This window comes from Meleagris gallopavo, chromosome 26 (assembly GCF_905368555.1).
Source record: "Meleagris gallopavo chromosome 26, MGAL_WU_HG_1.1, whole genome shotgun sequence".
In the NCBI taxonomy this organism is placed as follows: Eukaryota; Metazoa; Chordata; class Aves; order Galliformes; family Phasianidae; genus Meleagris; species Meleagris gallopavo.
The window spans coordinates 3024949-3049906 of NC_139429.1; the positions used below are offsets into that span (position 1 = coordinate 3024949).

General features: G+C 43.2%; 1 protein-coding gene across 8 annotated transcripts in view; it reads right to left on the bottom strand.

The window, feature by feature from the left end:
• GRAMD1B (GRAM domain containing 1B) overlaps positions 1–24958 on the bottom strand; it is a 111092-nt gene that overhangs the window by 78750 nt on the left and 7384 nt on the right. For 2 of the 8 annotated variants that reach the window (XM_085209374.1, XM_085209373.1), the window contains exon 1: positions 2976–3704. The exons of 2 other annotated variants lie outside the window; for them this stretch is intronic. In XM_085209374.1, coding sequence (XP_085065500.1) covers positions 2976–3337 — 362 coding nt within the window. In that variant the 5' untranslated portion in view covers positions 3338–3704. Of the gene's footprint in view, positions 1–2975; positions 3705–17540; positions 17710–24958 lie in introns of those variants that run through there. 4 more of the 8 variants (XM_010723641.4, XM_085209379.1, XM_085209380.1 and 1 more) reach the window with 3 other exon arrangements.

Consider the following 24958-nt stretch of genomic DNA (forward strand, 5'->3'; position numbering starts at 1 on the left):
TTTAAGTATTCTGAATATTAGAAAGTGCAGATATAGAATTCCCTAAGAAGTACAGAGTGGCTGAAATGCAGAGCTATTGTTTTATTATTGTATTTCAGTCTATTGCAAACTGACCTGGTGGAACAACAAATTGCTGCTGTTATATTAAATCCAATTATAAGGAAATAGAACAGCATTGAGAAGTAATACAAGGGGAAAGCTTTATATACAGACATCGCAATTTTATACTAAAAGTGGTTAAAAGTCTTAGGAAATCAGCAAACAGCTTCTCATTGCATTCCAAGGCACTGCAATGTTACAACTAGAATTCATAAAGTCGTTTCTCAAACCCCACACCAACACTGAGGCTCCAAACATCACCTAAAACTCTTCAGCTCTTTTTCAAGTACAGATGAACCATGTCTCTTAATGGTTAAATCTGCAGAGCCCACTTCCACTGCTCCTCCATCTCAGCACTCCTTTACTTTACCTCCCACAGAGCAAGCTTGGTTGCCTGAACAATTTCCCTAAGTCCAAAATATTTCTTTCTTTCCACCATCTTAGAAACAGATGTTCTGGTGGAACAGAACCCACTTCATTCAAATCTTGAGACCAAAAACAATAATCCAGTTTTAAACCACTTGCAAGATTTTCTTTCTAACAGGATGACAAACAACAGACAGGAAGCAGTGGTGAGAAGCTTCCTGCATCACTTAAGAAATCATTCAGTTATCCATACAGGCCCCTCAGACTAATCCTGGTATCTGGACCATCATGTTTTCAGGTCATGTCATCAGTCACAGGAAAAGCCCTAGGTCAGAAAACAGCTTCTTCCCACTGTTTCAGTGGTGTAGGCAGCGTTAGGCTCCTACATAAACTCCTTTCTGTTTAACAACCACTCTTGGCTCTCACTATCAACCACCAAACAGTTTGCAGTCAGTAAACAGCCATAAAAATTATACAGGCTACTAAAAACTACCCGGTGTCCTAAAATATTTTATAGGATGGAGTTTATTCTCTTAGATGCTCACAGTCAGAGCTGCTGCTGTGGCTCAGGGCCGTGAGCAGTGCGTGCATCAGTGGAACACATCAGCTGGAGCACAGCTTGCTCTCAGCTAGCAGCTCTCCCTGGAGAGCCCTGCGGAAATCCGGCCATGTGATGGGGTACAGGCTGCTGGATTCCAAGATTATAATAATTAATTGCTGCACAGGAGCCATACAGTACTCCCTTCTGCATTTAAACGGTGCAGTGACAACCAGTACCTGTTGCAAAGAGCCAAACCACTCTGAAACAGCAGCAAGAAAGAGCTGAGTAATTAGGAGTGCAGTGGCTCAGCGCACAGTGACCAAAACCACGTCGGGTTTTTCCCCTCTGGACTGAAAAGGGAAAAATACCATTTGAAAACATCATGTGTTTCCCATTGTAAAGGGACAGATTTGAAGCCCGCTACATCTGAAGGAAGGAGGTGCCATGCTGGCTTTGGTATGCTAATGCCAACTAATCCATCAACTGCGGTGGCTTTGTTCCAGTCAGCACTTCAAAAACATAACCAAGGTTAAGGCACAGATGCCTTTATGAAGATGAGTAAGGAGTCGCTCAGTACAGCCATGCAAATACCACGTGTACACAGATTTACTACTTTTTTGCTGTTTTGTTTTTTTTCCTGAACACATTTACAAAGAACTGTCTTGCCTCTGCCTCAATCACTCACTATTGCTAAGCCCCAGTTCAAGTTCTCAGGTGAAATTCAGAACTGAAAAGCTGTTCTCAGGTGAAATTCAGAACTTAATTTTGTGAATCTGACACTTCAGCATCCACCCCATGCATTGTCCTTTCCACCTTCCCAACCCCATCATCTGTATCACTCCCTACATCACCACAGGTAGGTGAAAAAAGTCAGTAATATTCCTCAGCCAAGAAATGTTTTCCAAGGCTACTTTTCTAAGAGAGGGATTACTGAGGCCTTTATGGCATGCGTTCACTTCCCTGAAATTTAAAAAAAGAAATGACCGAAAACCAGAGCTTGCCAAAGGGAATTTCTGCAAGAAGAGTTACTGCATGCTCAGAGGGGAAAACAGTACCTATATTCAGACATAGAGCCATAGGCTAAAGGGAAAGGCAAGTTAGCTACACTAAGCCAGCAGGAAGATTAATGAAGTGCTAACTTCCTACAGAGAAAGCATGCTGTATTTTTCAGGCCCTTCATGACAGGTACATTGTTCCCCTCAGACACTAAAAGCAGAGCGAACTACACTGTACGAGGCAGACACCAACCACACCTGTACAGTTCGATAAGGTAAAGCTTTCTCTTCATGTCTATGCAATAACTCACTGGGCATCCATTCTGCTGCACTGACAAGCCCTTGGGAGTCTCGGAATTATCTGTCCTCTGCTTCTGAGCCAAAGAACAGAGTAACTTTCAGGTCTGGAAAGAAGCCAAGAGTTGAATTCAGACATCTTGACACACAGACCCATCCTCCCCTCACTGACCCAATGCCAGCAAGCGAATGAATTGCTCCAGAAACAATCTCAGGGGAAAGGTTTGACCATCATCACAAAAACAACCCAACAACAAGAAAATCCACACCAGCAAGGGTTCAGCATCACCACTCCCTGTCCAGGTAACCCCAGCTGAGATTCACTATCTTCTCTCATGAAGGTCCCTGCAGAATACCCCGCAGAAGTCAGTCCCACCACCCAATCTTTAAGCACAATTTCCCCCACTCAGACAAGTTCTTTTCGCTTGATCTGCATTGTCTAGAAAAGGTACAGGGAAGGCCACAATAACAAAAATGTTGTTTCCAACATGCCCACTGCTTGCACATACAACCGTACCGCTTGATCCACCGTCACCAAGCCCAACCCATCGTATTACCCATTCCAACCACTGGGTGAGGACAAAGTCCTCTGGAGAGCCACACCAAAAGCTCAGCAGGCCCTACCCACTGTGAGGGGCTGTTTGGGGAGCAGGGAAGGGAGATGGTCACCAACCTACCTGCTCTCACTGCACTCCTTCTTCTCTCTGACACGCAGCCACTTCCGCAGAAGGAAGCGCTTGCGGCGCGGGGAGGCACTGGGTGTGGAACAGTTGGACCAGGGGGTGTCCTCATCACTGGAGGGGGTGATCTCAATGGATGGGAGCTGCAGGTATTCCTTGCTGGAGGAAGGAGAATCCTGATAACTGCTGGCCTCCAGGCTCTGCTCCTGCACATTCTTCATCCGCCTCATCTTGAAGCGCTTCCTGCGCAGGGTGGGGGTGGATGAGCTGGACCAGGCACGGTTGCCCTCCACCACCTGCTGCTCTGGGACTTGCAGGGCAGGGAGCTGCAGGGTTTCTGTCATATTGGCAGCTGGCATCAGGTGCCCTTTCTCCTTCTGCTCCCACCCCCAGGCACGCTAGCTCTGATCTCAGTGTAAGCCACACCACAAAGCCACAAGTCGCCTTTCTGCTCCCTCACCCAGTCCAGCACCAGCCCTCCCTCTCACGCAGGCAATCTCGTGTTCCTCAGGTGCTTTCATTTAACGAGCAGGGGGTGGGGAGGGGGGGTTGTTCAGGACTGACATGCCACAAGGAAAGCCAGTTTCAAGTTTCTTTTGTCCTTCCCCTCTCCACCAAACAAGGTTCCTCCCCTCCTGGTCTCTGAAAGCAGCAGGTTTAGCACCAGGACTTGCTTGCAACAGCTTGGCTCACTTTCAGATTCCCCTCCCCTCTCCCTTTTTTTTTTTTTTTTTTTTTTTTTTTTTTTTTTGCTTTGTCCTCTGCCTAATGTTGGTTCATAAGCTCTCCTGGTGCTGTGCTGGAAAACTCAGCTGTGGTCTTCTTAAGAGACGAAGCAAGTATGGAGCGACGTGGAGCTGTGAGGAGGTCAGAGAGAGACAAAGAAGGAGGGAAGAAATGATACTAGATAATATCAGGAGGAGGAGCAGCAGCAGCATGTTCTTTTTCTGTAGCAGATAAGACATGTGCAGGCAGCTGCTCCAAGCATCACCGCACTCATAATCCCAAGGGACAGGGTTTATATTACCAAATATGCTGCTGCTGCAAATCAACCAAATGACAAGGGTACGAAGGAATAATAACTTTCTGTAGAAGCCAATTGGACAGGCTTTCCCCTCGTCCCACCTTCCTGCTTGGACAGCCCACCCTTTGCAGGGAGGGAGCAAACTCAGGCTTACACAGCCTTCTTGCAAGGCTAGGATTTGTTGTTCCCATTGACTGCTCACAGAAAGGGCAGCAAAGGAGAGGTATTGAGGAGAAGCTACAGAGGCAGTGGCAGCAAATGGCACCAGAACTGGGAGGCTGGCTGGCTTTCTAGCTCAGATTCATGTGGGTGTAAGCTGACAAAAGGGAGTTCTTGTAGGGTGATGCTGCTTCCAAAATGGCACAGTGGGTGATGAATGGTCTCAAGGTCCAGGAACAACAAAGACACCACAAAGACAATGTGCAGGACAGATTCAGACTAGGATAAACTCACCTGCTATGTGGAAGATTCGAGTATGCTAAGGAGGCAAAAACAGGGATCATGCACTGGGAGGAACAGCAGTATTGGGACCAGGCTTGCAAAATTCTGCTAATGAAACCAAATCAGCAAGAACAAACACCACCAGTGATTCACCATTCAGACCCCCTGGATTGCCTATTATTCAAAAGCTCCTGGATGAAACTGCATCAAGATGGATTTTTAGGTGAGAGTGACAGAACTTAAGTACTTAAAGAGAGCAACTACAATTCAGCTGCATGAATTCTAAGCATGCTGTCAGAAAAAAAAAAATCCCAATTAATCTGGCACAGCTTTAGTTTTCACTCAACAGCCGGAACCTTTAAAAAAAAAAAAAAAAACACCGATTTCAGGTTAAAAAAATATTTCTGTTGACCCAAACCAAAATATTTTGCTTTGCATGAGCTGCCTCAAAGTTTTGCTTGAAAATAAGCCTCACGTGAACTTGGAACATCAGAAACTGTGGAATCTGGGCCATACCTAACTGAATGTGTCAAAAAAGGGAAGATTTATAATGTCAGGAGCAAACGGGGGAAGAATCCCTACATCCTACTTTGTAGCACTGCCCTTTTTGTGCTCTGCTTCTCCTTTAAGTTACTAGCTTGAGCAAAGCTTGAAATCAACATCCAGAACTTCGGCCATCTGGGTACCAATATGCCAAGCACAATCAGAACATCTTCCACAAACATCACATTTAAATTAAAAATATACAGGGAATAAAAGAGTTAAATCTGAGACTCAAATAGGGAGCAACCTGCAATCAAGTACTGGAGCCACCTGTTGCCACCTGTACATACAGAACATTATCAACCAGCTGTTAACTCACAGAAAATCCCCTTTCAGTGCATGGCCACACACCTGTGTGTCCAAAAGCACTCTATCATTGCTAAATCTTAACCAAGAGCAAATACCTGCAACTGTGAGGGGGATTTTTCCTGCTGCATTTCTCGCATAAGGAAAAGATGGTAAGAACAGAAAGTGTTTTCCCCTTAAAACCTACCCACATCCCATCCTCCAGAAGTACTTCCATTCCTCTCCAATGCAGCAAGTAGATGCAGGCCATCCCAAAGAAGTTTTGTCCCATACACTGAGCTTGATTTCCTGCACTTTCATTGCAGCTACTTCAGCTATTAACAGGGTCAAGATGTTTGCAGCTCTGCATGCTTTCTTGCTTTAGTAATAACTCACACAGTGTATGCTGCTGACCCTCAAAATCCCTACAAACTAGTCAACCAGACTCACACTGTATTAATCCGGACCATTGCTTGTAACTGCTTCTTTAGCAAGGCTGAACCCTCACACTGATCTGCTCGTTAGTTCCAGCAGTTTCTTCACCCTCTGCCTCACTGAACCCCACTGGGAACCCCCTCAGCAACATGGGATCCATCCCCACTCTGCTCACACACAAACATAAGTAATTCCCTCTGGCAGTGCCAAGGGCACCTGGTTAGCACAGGGTACATGTACCCTTTAATTCCAAGTTCTTCACTGATTAGTAAGCAACACTTATTTGTTCTCAAACATTCTCAGGACATTCTTATTGAGCAGAGAGGATGCCGACCACCTGTCCAGTTCTCTAAGAAAAAAGCAGGAGCTATGTAATAGGAGAGACCACTCAAGCACCTGACCCACAAAGTGAGACATAACACCCAGGATCAAGTGCTATTTCTGTGCAAATCACAATGACAGCACTATTTAACTGCTTCCACGAGAGCCACTGCTGCTGGAGCAGGACTCTGCCCAATGGAGTGAGCACAGCAGCAAATGGCTGCCAGTCCTACAGCTTGATCAAGGATATTGTGGATTACTGCTCATTTCCTACACAAGCATTCTGGACACGTTTCCAGTGTCTGTAGAAGAGGACTGATAAGATGAATAAAGAAAAACATCCCAAGGAAAACTAAAAATCTCTTTCCTGAGTTGAAAACACGAACTAATGCCAGCCTGTATTCCTTGGCAAGAATACCTCCTTCCCACGTGTTTTAAACAAAACATCATCCCCAGCAGATGAATACAGCATGTCAGTGCTATGAAAAAGATATATATTTATCTGCATTTACTTTTCTATTTCAAGAGTTTTCTGCAAGAATAATCATACTATTGACAGTACAGCATGTCCCTACACCAGGGCTGACTCTGACATCCTTTGGCCTTGGTGTTTAAATGAGACATTTTACAATTTAACAAATGCCAAACTTGTGGATACATGCAAGGAACACCTACCAGCTGGCCATTCTTGACTTCAGAGCCCTACAAATCTGTCCCTTTAAATCACAACACACCAGCCAGCAGTTGCTCCCATCTGAACACATGCAGTCAATTTTATTTTGGACATGTGATATCAGATACCTGCATGTGTTGTTCTCTGAAACCCAGGCACTGCGTTACAAGACAGATGCCACACATTTCACAGGCTGCAGGGTGAGAGATACCAGCAGCAGGCTGACCTCAGTGTATTACAAAGCAAGATGGAAGCAATCTTGTAGCCCAGTCACTCCCCAGTTCTTCCACCCCTGCTACCATTTAGGACATGCTGGTATCTCTTCCACAAGTGGCCCAGTTCAGAAAGCAATTTTACATATTGTGTAATGACCACAAATCCTAATTACTTAGGTTAAAGATCATTTCTGCACCTCTTCATTTCCTAAAAACATGTTGGGAAAGAAAAGGACTGCATTTTTCACCTTCCATTCCACATGGCCAAATAATAGAATACTTATAGTTTCCAGCCATATTTCCACTGGACAAAAAATAAAGCAGTGACTTTTGGATAAATTACGTAAACTTCACTGGCCAAAGACTTCAGCATGCCTCATCTCAGTCAGTAATTGTGCAGGTCAGTACCAAGACAGGGAACCAATGTCTGTTACAATGGCCACAGATCGATGGAAGTCATCGTGTCCAATTTGAGACAACACAAGCTCTGCCATAAGAAATATTACACTATGACTGCAGCCTGGATTATTTGCTACCAGACTTCACATTTTCTAAGCCTTTACCTCGTGCCAGGGCTTTGTCTCATTACACCACACACCTCATTGTGAAGTGAAACACCTGGATTGCGAGTCAGCAAACTGATGGCCTTAGAAATAAAACAGTGGCACATGCATCGTTCTACCCCATGTAAAGCACAGCCTATATGTGCACTAGGTGCACTACCCATGGTTTACCTGATGCTGAAGTTCCATGCCCACCATTGCCTCATTTGCCATAAGCAGCCCACTTCTACCAGCAGCAGTAGAAATGAGCAATAACGTGGGTTGCAACAGGCTTGATTGCACTGTATCCAACCTCTCCTAAAAGGATCACATCTATAGAACTTCTGGGAGTGTTTTATTACTTTATATATTGCTTGCAGGGCTTGCAAGAGGTCTGATCCCAGTAGTGCTTTCTGCTAGAAGTTACCTTGTACCCATTTCTCTCTCACCTCCCAAAAGAAGCAATTCTAACAGCAACAGTAACTCTCAAAGACTCCTGTCTATTAATTATTGCTAACAGTATCACACAACTGGAAGCATTCAAACACAGCCTTGTGCACAGCTGCAAACCCCAGGTTCTTCAGTCATCATCCAGAACCCCCGCAACCACCATCCAAGAGCAGCACAGCACACCACCTATTTCTTCCAGCAGTAGGACAACTCTTTTCTAGCACTTTCCATCCAAACTGAAATGGATAGCTGAGCCAAAAGCCAGCAAGCAAAACACACGAAATTGCTGTCATGACTTTGCAGGGATACATCAGAATACGGCAATGGAGCAAAGGATCAAAGGCCTTTTCCTCAGTTTTCTTTTCTATTTAGAACTGGAGCAGATTATAATTTTGCACTGCCTACTTACACTGCTGCATTATCACACGAGCATCACCAAAGGCTCACTCCTCCTCTAGCACAGGTTAAATGTGGTCCCACACAAAGCACAGGTGATGGTTTGAGTGAATCTGCATGGGAGCTTGGCATTTTTGCTTTGCATTGTATATAGAGTCCAAATTCCTTGGATTTCCACTACCTGCTCAGCACTTTCCTAATGGGTCACAGCTCACAGCACACACCATTAATCACACAACAAGCCTGTAAGTACAAAAGGTCTCTGAACAGTACATTCTTTCCTACTCAGCTAAAATATCTGCTTCACTAGCTCGAGTCACTCCAGTTTGCTGTATTTAACCCAGCCCCACGCAAAAAGAAACATGGTAGAAGTTTCTCAGTGTGCATTTGGGAAGACACAAAACTGCCTACACAAATCCTCAAAGCCCTCTTTAAAAATAATAAGCATAGCTAAGTTTAATTTTCCTCCAAGAAAACCAACTGGATTTCAATAAATCCTTGCTTCCCTCTGTCAAGCCAGCTGCAATCAGCTCCAGAAACCTCAGTTCTAAAGACACACACATTTGCAAGGGCTCAGCACAGCAGTAGTTGGGCTTGTCAGTACATGAGCAACCCAACCAAGCCTCCCAAACACAACCTACAGAAGCAGAATTGACAGCAGGGGTGGACAGAAAGGCACAGAGCTGAGCATCAGACTGCATTGAATTTCCTCCCCATTTTACATGTATATATTCACCTTGATTAAGCATTGTAAGCACCTACCCTCAGAATAAGAGCATGGTTTTATTGTGACACTATCATGAAATAGTCTCAATATGATCAATTCAATATGAACTCTTACCCCTCTTGGATTTTAGACACCAAAAATTAGACGAAGATTAAGTGTTGGAATTTTTACCACCTGTAGTTTTTCAGCAAGTACCTAAAAGAGCCTTTTTCCTCCAACAGCAGAATGTTCTGGGGAAAAGCACAAGATCTGGATGAAAGCCTGCAGTAATTCTACAGACAGAGCAGGCACCACAGTCACAGGCCTCCAAATTCAAGGCATTACTAATTGGAAGGAGAAAAAAAATTCAGTGTTGACCAGGAGTAGAACCATCCAAAATGCAAGCAGCAAGGTTTCAGTATTGGCTTCCATTCTGCATACAAAATGTGATTCAATGACTATGCAATGTATTACTTATACAAAGAGCCACCAGTCCAGAGGAGGAGAGCTTTCCCTAACCAGAAGAAGCCAGAGACAAATCTTAGACTTTTTAACAACACAATGTGCCCTTTCCATAGGTAGAAATCACACAAGTCTGCTTTCCACCTGGCCTTGGTCATAACTCAAAGGAGAACCCTGAGTGCTTTAGCTAGTGCTGCACTGCTCTTCATAGGACAGCCTGACTCCAACAGGACTTTCTGCCTCTCAGCAAGCAGCGATGCCTACACTGAATGCAGACAGCACAGACTGCTGGCAGGGCTTTCTGATGTAGGAACCACAAATACTACTTGCAACTCATTCTTCTGGACCAACAGCATGGTTGGAAGTGAAATGTTCTTAAATATTTCTGTTCTGTCTTACATTGATGGGTATTGAAAGCAATCCTAACACACAACAGCCAAGTCCTTCCGCCCCCTCCACCCCTGCTGGAAGAGCAAAAAGCAGAGCATTGCTTTGCCCTACAAAATATTGAGAAAAAGAATGCCTGCAGGAAAAGAAAGAAGTATTCTCCTCAGTCTTATTCTGTACAAAATCAAATGGAAACTCCAAAACTAGCTCTGAAATTCTAATAGCCACTAAACGACAGGAGGACAGGAAAGGTTTTCTGCAACTAGTAAACTCATTTTACAGCTAGTGTAGAGAGATTGCTTTAAAAATATCATTCCTGTCCATCACCTCAATTATCCCAACTTCAGCAGCAAGGCTGTTAGAAGCTCATTTCCTCAATTAGACAAATGCCTGAGGAAAACTGTCATTTCTCTTCACACTTGTCAGAAGGGAGCTATTTGGGAACTACTTCATACAATGCTGGAAAATGTCTCCTCCAGCTGACTTCGCCATTCACACTTCGAATCCTGCACTTAACTGCTGACACAGAGACAAAGCAAGGCCATTTCCTGACACACACAGCACAAACATCACAGTAGCATGTAACAGAAATTCTCTCTTCACTTGGGTTATATGCCATGAAGTTGTTTGAAGCAAGTTATATTTACAACCACAAAATTAACTCATGTTTCTTGCTTGCATAACAGCAAGCACATCTGTAAGATGGTACATGCACCACCAGCAGGTAGCAATTACTTACAGTGAATGAATAGGGATGGTTCTACACAGATCAAAATCACCATCATGTGCAATGAATGTCACAGTGGAGATGCCACATTTATCACGTGTAAGCAGAATGCTTTGAATACGCCCCTCAGGCACAAGTTTTACCTGAGGATACATGTGCAGGTGTGAAATCTCTGATAAACACCTCCACAATCCACTGGCAGGAATGTAGCTGATACCATACATCTCGGAAACAGTCACTGCAGATCATTTGGAGACGTGACAGATGCCACCCACCCTTTTACAGCAGCACCTTCCCAGCAGTGTTTTTGTCATTACACGTTCATTTGCTAAGATTAGTGATGCCTTGGTTGCAATTGTGGTTGTTACCGCTGTGGTTTAACCCAGCAGGCAGCTGAGGTCTGAAATCAAGTCCATCCCAACCCAAACCATGGCAGTCAGTCACACCTACTGATCTGAGCTGGAAATAAACTCATTTTTATATATATACAGATGCAGAATGATGATACATACAAAGATGCAGGTACCACAGACTCTTGCTGACCTAGTTCCAAACAACTGCTGAGGATCAACAGTCTCCAATGGTCATCCCTCAATGAAACAGCTTATAGCTGTCAGGTTATGGCCCACTTGCCAAGATTCTGCTTCCCATGTTTTCCTTCCCCAGTACCATGCAGCTACACTCAGACTCTGCAGAAGCACTCAATCAAGGTCAGATCTAAGTGCTCTGGGGCAAAGCTCACACTAACAATACCCTCACAGTGCTCTATTTCATCTGTCTGCATGGCTTCAAACACCAGCAATCACAGTCAGCTAAAAGTTTGCTTACTGTTTTGTTTGTCTTTCGATATAGAAGCAGCAGGATCAGGAAGGTGATTCTTCCTTAGCTGTCTGAGTTTTTAAGTAATGCTGAACCACTGTGATTCCTATGCTTCTACACTGAGACCTTACCCTACATGTTGATGCTCATCAGTCGCTCTATCAGCACGTAAGAGACCAAAGAAAGGTTTGTACCACACATAAGTCCTACAAACAGATCCTCCACAGATCCTATGTGTGTTCCACCAGGGTAACAGTTCAGCTTACCAAGTGCTACCTGAAAAGGCTTTTCCCTACTCACTGAATGCCAGGGAGATGAGGCTTAGAGCAGGACAGGACTGCTGCTGAGACTGGGTACCTGTGTTCCAGGGATACAGTCCTGTTGCTCTCATCTGTCCTTTAGAAAGAGCCATTCCACATTGGGTCTCCATTTCCCTCCCCTAATTGAGATTAAGATGGCTGTCTGACATGTTGGAACTGAGCAAGGTTAATTTAGGGAAGTATATAAATCACACGGCCATCCTTGAGACAATCAAAGCATATCCTGTATGCAGAGCTGAGCCCACCTGATCTAACAGAGCTGAAGGTTCTATGGTCTGTCACCCACAGGAGTGACTGCACTCCAAATCAAGGATCCATCTGAAGGTGGTGAATAGAAGATACAGCTCCTTTCTCTCTTGATAGCAGCTAAGGCATGCTTTGAAATCCCACTGCTCTTAAAGAGGACATCTGATTTGGTGAAAACTAAGAACCCATAAGTTTTCCAAACCCTGCTGACCTCTTCTTATTCATTAGGAAATTCAGTCTGAAGATTGCACTGTTTAATGAGTCGATATCTCAGTTAGCATCTCCAGCTTTATTATTACACAGTATGCCGATTTTTCTCCTACCACATCTGAACTCTGAGAAGCTGTGAATGAAAGGAAAATATTCTCAAATTAAGCATCATTCTGGCTGTTTTCATGACCCCTCTGCTTTATTCACAGCTCCTAGTGAGTTTCATAACCAGTGCTACATACTTAACATAATCTTCAGTAAAGGACAAGTTACAAATTGGAAGGACACAAAGCTATATTCAATTCCTTTTTAAACCAGGAGCCAAAAAAAAAAAAAAAAAGGCATGAGGTACCATTACATGGAGCACTGACAACATGAAGAAAAAACTAAGTAGTAAAAGCTGCCGTACCTAACAGCAGCAAGTTACAAGCTACTTGCTAATGGGGCTGTCCTACCTTTTCCTTCATTTCCCATCATAAAGGCTTTATGTGCCATCTAATTCAGTTTAAAAAGACAGCCTCTTAAACTCACAGTGAGTCTGTTTTTCTGACCATCTCAGTAGTGAGGCACCTGCAGCAGACCTCTCACTCACCCTGAGGTTTCCTGACATGTCACGAGCCCCTGAAATAACATGCATTTTCACATTCAGCCTGGGTTCCTCCTTCTGCCTTCCCATGTCCACAGTCCAGCAGATTCTCTTTAGCCTAAATAGGGCAGCAGCACAACAGAGCTGCTGGGGGAAACTCTCCCAACAGGGCCCTGCTGCTCTCTAGTGGCTACAAAGCTGCAGGCAGGGTTACTGATTAGCTTCAGATACCGCCTGCATAGAACCTGCTTTAAGATGGTTCCTAGCCTCCAGCATCCCATGTGGACATAGTATTAATATATGCATACTATTAATGCAATATTGCAAGTGCTCAACATCCTTAGCTGCTACAATTACCAGACTCTTTCATCTCTAGTCAAACGTATCTTATCCAGAGCCCACAGTTCCATCCACAAAAGATGTCTTAACCCTTAACAAATCTGTCCATCAATTCATTGGACAAGAGCACAGATTCCTACAAGATCACTTGGAGCATTGAGTTATGGGTTGCCAAATGTTCCAGATCCTAGAAGCCACACATTGACATCTCCTTCTGCCAACAGCCACAGACAGCTACTACAATCCATGGAATAAGGAAGCACTTGGCCAGTGAATGACAGATAACCCAGCACTCCACAGACATGGCTGTGTCTGCACTGGGGATGCAGAGAGGTCTTCAAACCAGCCAGACATCCCTGCCAAAGTCAGCCTTTCTCCAAGAGCTGTGTCGTTAGCACTGTTGATACTCTGGGAACTAACAAAAGAATTTTCTTGCCCTTATGAGGTTTGCTTTTCCTCACACATTCCAGTTGCTCATCTTATATTCTTCGATATCAGCAGTTTTCGTGCTCATACAGACACAAAGGCTTTTCCCGTGGGTCTTGCTGCTGAGTACAAGATGTTCTTGAGTTATGTCAGGTTTGCTTCCAAAGGACAAATCTTAGAAGCGGGTGCTAACAGATCATGGACCAAATTGTCAGAGGAGGAGGAGATAAAAACAGCAAAGTGTACACGACTAGAACTGGGATTTTTTTTTTTTTTTTTTTTTAAAGTTATTCTGAAGCAATCTTAAGAAGAAAAAATCCTCTTCCTGGGCAGACATTTGTAGAGGAAGCTGAAGGATCTAGTTGTGTGCTGAAAGGTTTTGCTAACCACAATTGCAAGACTTGGTGCTTAGCATTTGCTGAGAAACAAACTAATCCCTGCTGTAAGGAAACGAAGTCAAAGAAATTACACCAGGAAAGACTGTTCTGGAGTTTATCCCCTTTCCTCACCACCTTCTAAAGAACTGAAACCAAGTGTCACCCCAAAACTGAATTATATAGGACAAATTGGCCTTTCTTTCATACTTCTGCTAAGCAACGGAGAACTAAAGGCAAAATTTTGGTGGAATGTGAGAGCAATCACTGAGACAAAGGAAAGCAAATCAGGACTTTGGCATCTGTCACTGATTGAGCTGCTTTACAAGGTGAATCAGTACCTGCATCTCCCATTCTGCCCGGTCTATTGAACATACAAACCCAAGGCTGCTTCGGGGAGCAAACTGTTCCAGGATTTAAAATATTAACCACTGATTTTAGAAGTCTGTTTCAAGTAGGAGGGATAGGGGATTCAGGCAAGACGTGTGAATGTGCGTGGGAATAGCGTCATTCCAGATATTTCTAATTGGGACCCTTCACCTTTCTTAGAACTGTTTTAGTTTTTCTACATAAGGCCATTCAGTAGCTTTTAAAAGACAAGTTACAAGCAGAACAGCTTCTGTTCCTCAGGGCTAAATTCTACCTACGGTAGGATGAAAAAAGAAGAAAACAATTCCAGCAAACAATGCCATCACATTTGGAAAAGAATCTGACAGCAGGAATAGACAAAAACCTCTGGACCATGAATTGGATTTCGTTTCCAAAGTTGACTCTTAGTTGGAAAGTTATTCAGCCCAGAGTCAGCATTTGAGTCAATAGCCTCTGCAGGAATGAATACTCACAGCATCTATTCATTAGTTATAAATACACCTGCCATTCACTCTTGCCTGCACTCAGTTTTACTCCCACTTCTCAGCAAACCTGTATAAGTTTTAAGTGAACAATGACATTTATTAGATAAGAAAAGAAAAAAAAGCTATTTCTGGGCCTTTCATCAGCATGCCTAGGGCTAACCTGTACAACAGTACCTTTTTAAAGGTGTCAGAAAGAGGCCCACATTAAATGGCAAAGAAGAAAGCCCCAGCAAGTGGAAGCGAGGCATGAGATAAATATCTTTCTTTAATACACTGGGATCTGGCAATTATCTACTTCGGATGAATCAGTGTGTCTGATGCGAATCACATCCAGTAATTAAATCTAAGGCACAGAGCTTATGTAAGTGCTTGATTTGGGTCTAAAATAACGAATGGACTTGATAATTAGGCACAGTTTAAAGAGTACTGATAGCAGTAGCATGGCTGCCAATGGCCAAACAGTTCCTGAATAGTTCTCAGAGTAAAGCATTTTGTTTAAATCCTAAATGTGTACTAAGAAGTAAATCTTTCTGTCTTTTGGAAGAGGGGACCACAGACCTGATAGCTGTCACTGCTTTCTAAAGAGAAGGGCCATAAATTTCTTTCCTTACTTAAGAGATGGCATCTGTTACATCTTCCATCTTTATGCAGAGGTGTCACATCCCTGTGGTTTTAAGTTATGCCTTGGTTTAACCACTTTGGATAGCAACTGATGAGCATCAAGCATTTATTTAAATTACGCAGAATTATCATCAGAATCCTACAGTACAGCACAAGTAATTAACACTTCTACCAACATCCATATAGCACAAGCATGGCATGGGGCTGTGGGGAGGAATCTGTCTGTACTCATATGTTGTTTCTGCAGTCATGGTTCAATATGGCTCTGTTCAGATAATCCTTTTATAATACAGAACTGTATCTTCCAGCAATTTTCAGTGGAATTTGTTCTGCTGCATCAAGTAGCTTTTATGATAAGAATTCCCAGAGCACCTTTCCCAAGGTGTTCAGGCTCAGTGGAAATCAAGTGCTGTGCAGAAGTTAGTGTTCCTTTATCCCCCAAACTTAAATGGGCAGTCCAATCAAGTGTACAAACAGCCATGCAACTGTCTGCCTGCGATTCAAAACCACTTCTAACAGCTCAGATCACAACAATGTGCCCTGCTTAAAGAAAAGAGCACTTAGTGAGGCACGGCCAGATGGACAGGCAGGCTGGGCCTCTCCCCATCAAGAAACAAAGATTCAGCAACAGCATCTGCTCAAGAAATGCAGAAGGTTTCTGTCACACAAAGACAAGCATCATCTGTCAGTCTTGCATCACACGAGCCAATTCACATGCAGGAAGGACTGAGATTCTGGAAGTCAGAAACTCTGCTCCTTCTCTGGAGGAGCTGCACCAAGCTTTTGAACACAGAAGTCAGCCCCCAGGAGCAGGAATCTACATGACATGTCATCTTTTCCCCCCACATCAGTGTATTTTAAGGCAACGGCAGGAGTTAGGTATCTACTGAAGTGGGCACAGTATGAACACTTCCTCAGCAGGTGCTTACAACAACTCCTTTCTCAGATGAACCTACACGAAGAAACAACAACAAAACAAGGGAAAACCACAACTCACCTCAAAGGGCTTGTTTAGAATGACGCTTTTAGGAAGGGAATCAAGAGAAAAACTAATGAAGATGTAAAATTAGAGCTCAGTGTTGCAGTGTCTGCCCAGTGACAGCAGCACAGCTGTTCAAACATTAATGCAAGCTGAGTCAGTGTTTGTCTCCTTCCCACTACGACAGTGGACCTCAGTGATGCAAAGCCTGGAAACAGCATGGCCTCTGGTTCAAGTAGAATTGTTATTTGCCACCAAACAACTCCCCCTCATGTAAAGCAGTTTCCTCTAGCCATGTGATATTCTCTAACAAGAGATTGCCCAGCTGAGGTAGGAGATGATGACAACTGGAATCTTAGTTCTCCAAAGGCTGCCACCAACACCTGGTGTTGGATGTCTGATAGCATAACACTTCCCTTAATATCAGTGTGATCTGCTAATTTTGGGCCAACATGACCACTGGAAGCAAACAACTTTCACCTAGCCCTGTACTGCCCATACCCTTGATCAAATCTTTGCCATACATCTATACGAAGACAAGGATACCTTCCAGCAAAGATCTTGAGGGATCTCAGACAAAACTCCAGCTAGGTGTAATTAAAAATGAGATTCATTTCATTCAAGCCATAGTTCCTCTAAGAGATGTGAACATTCCAGTAACCATCAGACAAACATACAAAGATCCTTGAGATCCCTTGTCATACTTTCCTGAGTATTTCTATCTGTCCAAGCAAGTTCTAATCATTCATCTTAAGGGTTGAGGAGCATCTAACAGTCACATAAATACAACTCTGATTCAAATCCCAAATACACACCAAAGCATTTAAATAAACTCACTTAAGTATCACTTTTGTTAAGAACTCTTGTTATACAAAGTTGGCATGTGACATCACAATATTTTTCCCATAAGCCACTTTGACACTAATTTCACCAGCAAACAACTCCTCATTCGACAGTTTCCTTTGCAATTACAAAGCCATTATTGCTCCATGCAGACTAGCACCCAAAAAAAGCCAACTACAACAAACAAATCTGTGCAACACCCACTGTTGCATATCCTCTACTTTTGGTTTTCCCCCTTTTAATAGCTGATGTTTTCTGGACTAAAATTGACTAAGTACTCAATACAGCACACATTTGAAACAGCCAGTATGAAATGCATGGGGTGGTGCAGCACTTACAGGGTTAAGCGAACAGCAGAAAACATAGGCAGTCTTCTGTGGCCATCTTCATCAGGAAAACCTCTAAAGCACAGCAGTGGGTTCATGTCAGCACCTTCCAGAGCTGCAGTGGTGGAGTAAAGGCACACTGTGTGCAGACTCTCATGTGGCCAGGAAAGAGGGAGGTGGGGGAAAATGGAGCAGGAAGGATTGCAGGATCATAGGAAATCCTGCTGAATGGAGGATGAGTTTCTGACAGGATCTCCTGTGCCTCTCCATCCCTCCCCCCCTCACTCCCACCACTACCCACAGAACAGTTTCAAAGCCAGAGGAAACAAATGACGAGGCTACGACTAACAAAGTTCACATTTATAACACTGGCCCTAATCTGTCTGCGACTGCAGTAAGTTAACAGCCTGTTCTGGCACTTCTGCAAGCACAGAAAGCAACTGCAAGCACCAACTGCTGCTACACAGCTGTCACGGGGCTGGAAGGAAAGCAAGTGGCTGCAAAGCAGGACCAGGGCCTGCAGCACCCACTGGGTGAGGTTCTGCTCTCACAGTGTTCCCTCCTGCAAGCAATCTCTCTGCAGAGATTCCTTTCTGTGACAGAAGGCAGCACTAGCAAGAGATGTGAAGAAATATCTTTTATATGAAGAGGACCTTTTGGAGAGGACTACGGATTTCATGCATCATTTTCAGGGTCAGCAATATGAGTTATGTATAAGAAGTTATATTCCTGACTGCTCTTTCCTCTCTCAAAAAGTAACTGCTGGACTGCAGGATTTGGGCTCCTGAGCAAGTCTTCAATCACAGGTGCTGCTTATAAAATAAGCACACAGGTTAAATACAGACTTGCAAACACAGCTGTCCTCTCTATTCTGCAGCTGGATCACTAATGTGCAAGCACATACACATGAGCAACTTTCCATATGCAGGCACGACCATTCGTATGCATTATGACAGAGCATGCAATGCTACCTAACTAAAGATCTATACTTGCATGAATCCCTCCCCATAGGAAACATCATTTATTTGTGCTGTCAACCCACCAGCTTTTGGTGGTGGCTTTTCAACTGGAATCCTCTGAAAGGATACTGCTGTTCTTAAAGAGGCAATGCTCTATTTCCCTTCCTAATTAGCCTTCTAAGGCTAACTAACCTGTTGAGGGTAGTGCTTTCCTGTGCATGGGATCTGGATACAGGAGTGCCAACAAAGCCACGCTCTTCTATTTATGCTTTTGACATAGGACCTGAGCAAACTCCAGTCCAGAAATGAAGTGACATGGGAGGCACAGACCATTCCCTCTCTGAAGCTACTCTGATGCTGCCTTCATACAGCACACAGATTCTCTTTCAGTTAATAGGGACTATTTAATCAGCTATAAAAAGGAACTGCAAAATTCTCCCTTCAAAATCCAGTCCATTTTTCCACAGCACCACTCAGCACATGCAGGACTGTGCAAAGATCATTTAAAAGATTACAAATTATTCATGGGTCTAAGTTTAGAAGCCAAGGATAGCAAGTGACTGCGCACAAAATAAAGGGAACTTGATCAAGAGATTCTCAAGCTTCTGCAGTGACAACACAAGGCAACAAAAAGTGAATTGAAGCCCGCAGTGTGCAACAACAGCTGTTAGTAATCCAAGCAGCAAAAAAGGCATAGGAATGTTCAACTGATTGCTTACCAGGACATACTCCATGTTAGTCACCTTCAATTCAAGAAAAGGCAAGTAACAAAAATACAAAGTGCTACAAGATTGAGTTGTTTGTTTTTTGTTTTTTTTTTTAAGAGAAGACTGAAGGCATATTTTCTTCTTCAGGCATTTCTGTAATGCAATAATTGAGAATCCACCTCCAGACACTCACAGCACTTCAGCCAAACTCAAACTTCCCACTGCCTTCCCTCTATTAGTGAGTCACGAGTAGAGCCTCCCATCTTCCTCTTGATGAGCACCATTGAAACGCACTTCCCAGTCACTGAAGTGATACACTTTTTTTTTTTTTTTGCATCTTTACCATCTCTAGAGCTCTTCAAAGTATCTTTCTATACTAAAGTCACAACATTTTATCTAAAAATCAGTCCACCCAACAAAACCTAATCAACTTAAGAGCAAATGGAACTGAACAAGTACAGCAAGCATACAAAGGATGTTCTTACCCTTAGCCTAAGCAGCACAAACAAGATCAATAGTGAAAAATATATGATTCTTCTCAGACTAAATTGAGGTTATGTAGGACTGATCTGGGGGGCAGGGAGATGAATGCAGCACAATTGTTCCAGTCCATGTAAGATCTAACTCCACATCCTCCCTTGGGTCATTTCCCACACATCTCCCTTCCTCAGCTGTTTCTGACCAGTTCTATCATCCAGACCTGTTGCATCAACCCCATCACACGCAGCCCCTTGGATCAGAGTCTGCAATTACAGCTCAGCAGTCACTTCTTCATTTCTGTGCATCTTCTACCACCGATGACCTCCACTTGCTGGCTCTCCTAAATTGCACGATGCTGCTGCCCGTTGACAACTTCTCAACAACTCACAGTGAATGAGTTACCTCATTTCTCCCACTCAAATAAATATTGAAAGCTTAAAAAAAGAATTCTTAAAGAATTTTTATGGATCTATAGGATGTACTCCCATCTTTACAGAAGACCAACACAAGTTAAAAAAAAATATATGATTTCATATCTCAAATACACAACATGACACCATTTGATTAATTGCTAGAAATTCCTAGGATTTTTAATAAAAAAAACTTTCAGAGTTTGAGCTTGATTAAGTCAGGCTGTGCCTGAGGCCTTTTTTAACATATTTAATATAAGGTAGAATAACAAATCAGGCAGTGAACACCGCCATCATGTGTGTTAGGAGCACACATGGAGTTTATCAAGTTCTTAACTTGCTTAAGATACCACAGGCCTTCCTTCAGAACGTTTCCATGGAAACCTCAAATGATGTCTATAGGGGAACAGAAAAAAGGTTTCCTAAGGTATGGCTGGAACAGCTCCATGGAAACGAGCCTTGACTGTCAGAGGAGGTGAAGGAGGCGGTTGTGTGGGAAGGAACTGAGCTGACTGTCATCTGTGCAAAACAGGAGCCGTGCAGACCAGGTTAGCATCATCCAAACATCTGCTGCTTGCAGCTGGCACCAAAACCTGGCAGCACAGAGCTCTAGGACAGCTTGAAGTCAGGTGTTGCCACAGGCCCTGCAGGAGCACAGACATCTCCCATAGGCACAGTTACAGCAAGCACACCATGCCACTGCTAAGTTTAGGAGAAACTTCCCAGAAATTCCCATTTTCTTCACAAATTAAGAGAAAAATCATACCAATACATGTTACTTTTGGATTGCAGTCAAGTCTCCACAGGTAAGACTTAGCTGCACAGAGCATCTGAGTCTGATGCAGTTACTCCTACCATAAACAGAATATCTCATGCTGAAATAAGCGTTAGAATAGATAGAAGCCAAAGCAAACATATTGAAACATCCTTAATGAGCACATACCAGTCTACTAAACTCAATATTATTTAATGCTGTTTATTTCAAACTATCTAAGCAGCTGACTATCTGCTCCTCCATTCCTTAATTAGGAAACACGATCTCAGCCAAGACCCAAACCCTTCCTCGAGCATTCATGAGGATAAGTGAAGTGCAGGAGACATTATAGAAACAACACTAAATAGTCTCAAATTCTCCACAGAAAAGTCAGAGTTTTCCCAACATCTGGCTGCTTTGTCCCCCAATTTGGAAAGAAACATTTTGTGCAGTTGAGAGGCACTGAGTTAAAGAAATATGAAAACAGTCCCTTTTTTTTTTTTCCTCTCCGTTTCATTTCCCTTTTCCACTCCCTTTGATTATGTTTAACCAGAAGGAGTTTTGATTTCAAACACAATCTTGGAAACTCACTTTAATCCATAGAGCTGTACCCTGAACTTGTGCAAAGCTGAGACATCCCCAGCAAGAGCTCAGGGCAGGACAGGCTACACACAAAGCACTCACAAAAGCTCTTCCTCCTTTTTATTAGATTAACATGCAGCAAGGCCTTTCTTAATAAGATCAGAGTTCCAAGGCACACAGCAGGTCTTGCCCTGCACTGAGCTTTCCAGACCCTGTTTTGTTTTTGCATCCCTTCAGGACAATTCTCTGACCTCTTCCTGCCTTGCTCCATTTCACATTCCTCACGCTGCTTGCTAAAACCTCACTCTCTTCACGTTAAATTCCCTCATTACAGCTCAGGAAGAGCCTTCCTTGTGTATCCTGCAGTAAATCCCACTCTCTAAATCCTCTCCCCCACGCTTTGCAGCTTGCCTATTTACTGCTTTTCTGGAGAAGACAGCTTTCTCCATTGCAGGGATTTAAATCCAACCCGTCGAAAAACACAGCATTGAAAACTCAGGTGAATGTCAGTTCATTGGAACAGAGCCCAGAGGTCAGAGCTGAAAATCTGCTGTTTTCAGTAGATGCTTTGAAAGAGAATCAAAGCTGAGACCTGGGCTGCCATTATAGGAGAACCAGTCCCAGCCTCAGCTCACAATTTGAAGTCTTGCCTTTTTGCAGCCTTTGGTTTCCATTCAAACAAACAACATCAGCAAAGAATTGCTGAAGTGAACAGGAACATGAGTGAAAGAGATGAATTTTAAGAAGTAAACACTTTTCAAATAAAATGATGCTGCATACAGCTTCCATGGACACCTGTACTCCTCTAATAACCACTTTCACATCTCAAAAGCACAAACAAGCCTTGCTCATTTTGGACTGCCAATCACACAGATTGTATAAATATGTATAAGACATTCATGTTGGACAGTCTGAAGTTAAAACATTCTCAGCAGTGGGGCAATTATGCTTCTCTCCTTCCCAAAGATAATGGAAGCTGAATTACATTTTTATATGACAAATTGTGGGTATCTTCTGAATACATCTTCTGTCAGAGCTGTGTTGTCTCCTTGCCACACCAAGAAGCTCTGCAAAGTCAGAGCACAATTAGTTCTTAACCAGTTTCCCAAGCTGCCAGCTTATGTTCTCCTCTGCTTTCTCTCCTCAGATCACTTCATTACTGCCCAACAGTGATGCATTAACTTGCATTCCCTTGTTTATATTCTCTTCAGTATATAGAAGCCGTGTTGTCACCCTTTAAAATGCCCTTCTAGAAAAAAAAAAAACTCAAAAAATAAAAATTAGGATCACTCCTCAATCCAAAACGCTCATGTAAGCATAAGGGCTCACGGTTTAATTTCCTCCTCAGACATGAGATCCAGCCAAGGAAAATAATCTAGCTGAATGAAACCCCTAAGAATAAGATTATCTGAGGAATCCTGCTAACGATCAGAGGGTGCTAAAGAAAGGAACAACACAGGAACGATTAACAAGTTATTGAAGAGCTTTACTAGAACACACACAGATGGCACACAGACAGTCAAACACTACACATACATTTTCATGACATTTTGGAAGCAGCACATTTGGATTTGAATACGCCAAGCTGTTACTCAGAGCAGCTTACTTGCCACTGACAGAGCTCTACCCCATTCATTTTCATATTTAAACACATCTGCAGCACACATCTTCGAGCATGCTTGTAGTAAAACTATTAACATGGATTTGCTATGTTGCTGTGATTAGTTTTCCTCTCAATTTTCAGTCTGGAGTCAGCCTGGAAGAAGCCAAAGGAAGAACAATAACCCCACATGCTTAAAGGAACAGATACTTTCAGAAGCTTTTCTTACTCCTGGATCACAAAAGGCAGTAATTCAAGATGCCCTTAGGTGCTTTGCCAATTTGTCAATGTTTTTTTTATGAACTCCAAATCCACGCGTGTTCTCCATCCACTACAGAGGCTGAAGATGAGCATCTTTGCCACTCTCATTCTCACAAACCAATGCAACAGATGCCCAGTTCCCATTTTAAAGCAGATCTAAACACCCTTTGGCAGTTTTTCAGTCAGCTGTCAACTACTGCAGCAGAATTCTTTTCCCTGGCACTAACACACTGGACAGAAGGCCACAGGATCCACGCAAACACGGGATGCTGAAGTGTTTTTATGAAGTAAAAAGCCATTCAGCATTTCTTGTTGTTGCTCATGGGGTTTGTTTGGGCTTTTTGTTTGTTTTAAATGAGGAATTGGTAGAGAAGTCACTGAGCCAGTCACTATTGCCCATCTAAAGATAACAACCAATCCTGGAGATGCTGACCCCCAGGCTGCTGCTATAAACCCTAGGTTATCCTGAGGCTAACTGCAGTTATGCCACAAAACACACATTTGTTATTGATACGCTTCTAACAGTTCCTTTAATATTAAATACCCTTATGTGAAGTTTGTTCATATAGCAAAAAGGGAAAGCAAAATGCTCTCCTGTGGACACAAACAACTGTTGGCCTTAAGCAACCTCATCTCAATTTCTGTTCACTCTTCAGGATGAAGGGATGTCTCCAGAGAGTCAAGGGCACTAGAAAGCAGATCATCTCAGCAATAATTACACTTGACATTCAAATTACAGCCCAGAATAATTTCGTTTAAGCTTTCACAAAGTAACAGGAAGTAAATACATCAATAAACATCACAGAAGAATGACAGGCTGACATGACAGCACTGTCAAGCTCCTTGGATTCCTACACTTAAGATTCATGAATGGGGGAAGGGAAACTAAAAAAACAAAGCTAAAACCCACCTGCTAAACTCAATTACCTCTTAAAACTAATGGATTGAAGGAGGCACTGCAGCATCACAGGAAAGCTATGCTACATTTGAGAATTAACAGAGAATAACTGTGCCACATTTCCTTGGAAAGGGTTTTCAAGGGGCTGAACATTGACCCAGAGTACTTCAAGGATCAGCTTCAGCAAAAGGTTTTTTGTTAACTTTCCCCCCCCTTTTTAATAACAGAAAAGTTTCTTTAGTTGCCTGAGCTGTACAGACACTCTGAAGTCCTTCACCCAATCCTGAGTATAGATTCTACTGAAACACTTTCTCATTTCCAAGTTCAAGAAGATTTTCTGTTTGGTATTAATTGACATTTTGATGGTGAAGCCAAAGGAGACTGCTAACTGGAGAACAACACTAGATCTGTTAAAAAAGATTTGCCTTCAAAGGCAACGTCAGCCACCAGAAAACAGAACAAGAACACTTATTTCTTCTCTGGATGACCCTTATCTCACATGCATTTCCCACACACCAACTGGTCACTCACACCACCCAGCTCTCTCTGGTCAGGCTCAGTTTCTTCTATTATTGGTCAGAGGAAGCACTGACCTGATCTGCTCCTTCCAGCTGTAACATTGCATGGTCTTTGAAATAGAGCAGACGTTCCAGACCTCTATGGGCTCCTTAGCACATGGGCAGCACATGAATACAGAGCTCCTCCTGACTTGAGCTGCACAGACAGCTCTGAGAAGCTGCCAAAACCCACAGGAGACAAAGAGTCTCCTAGCAGAGCAT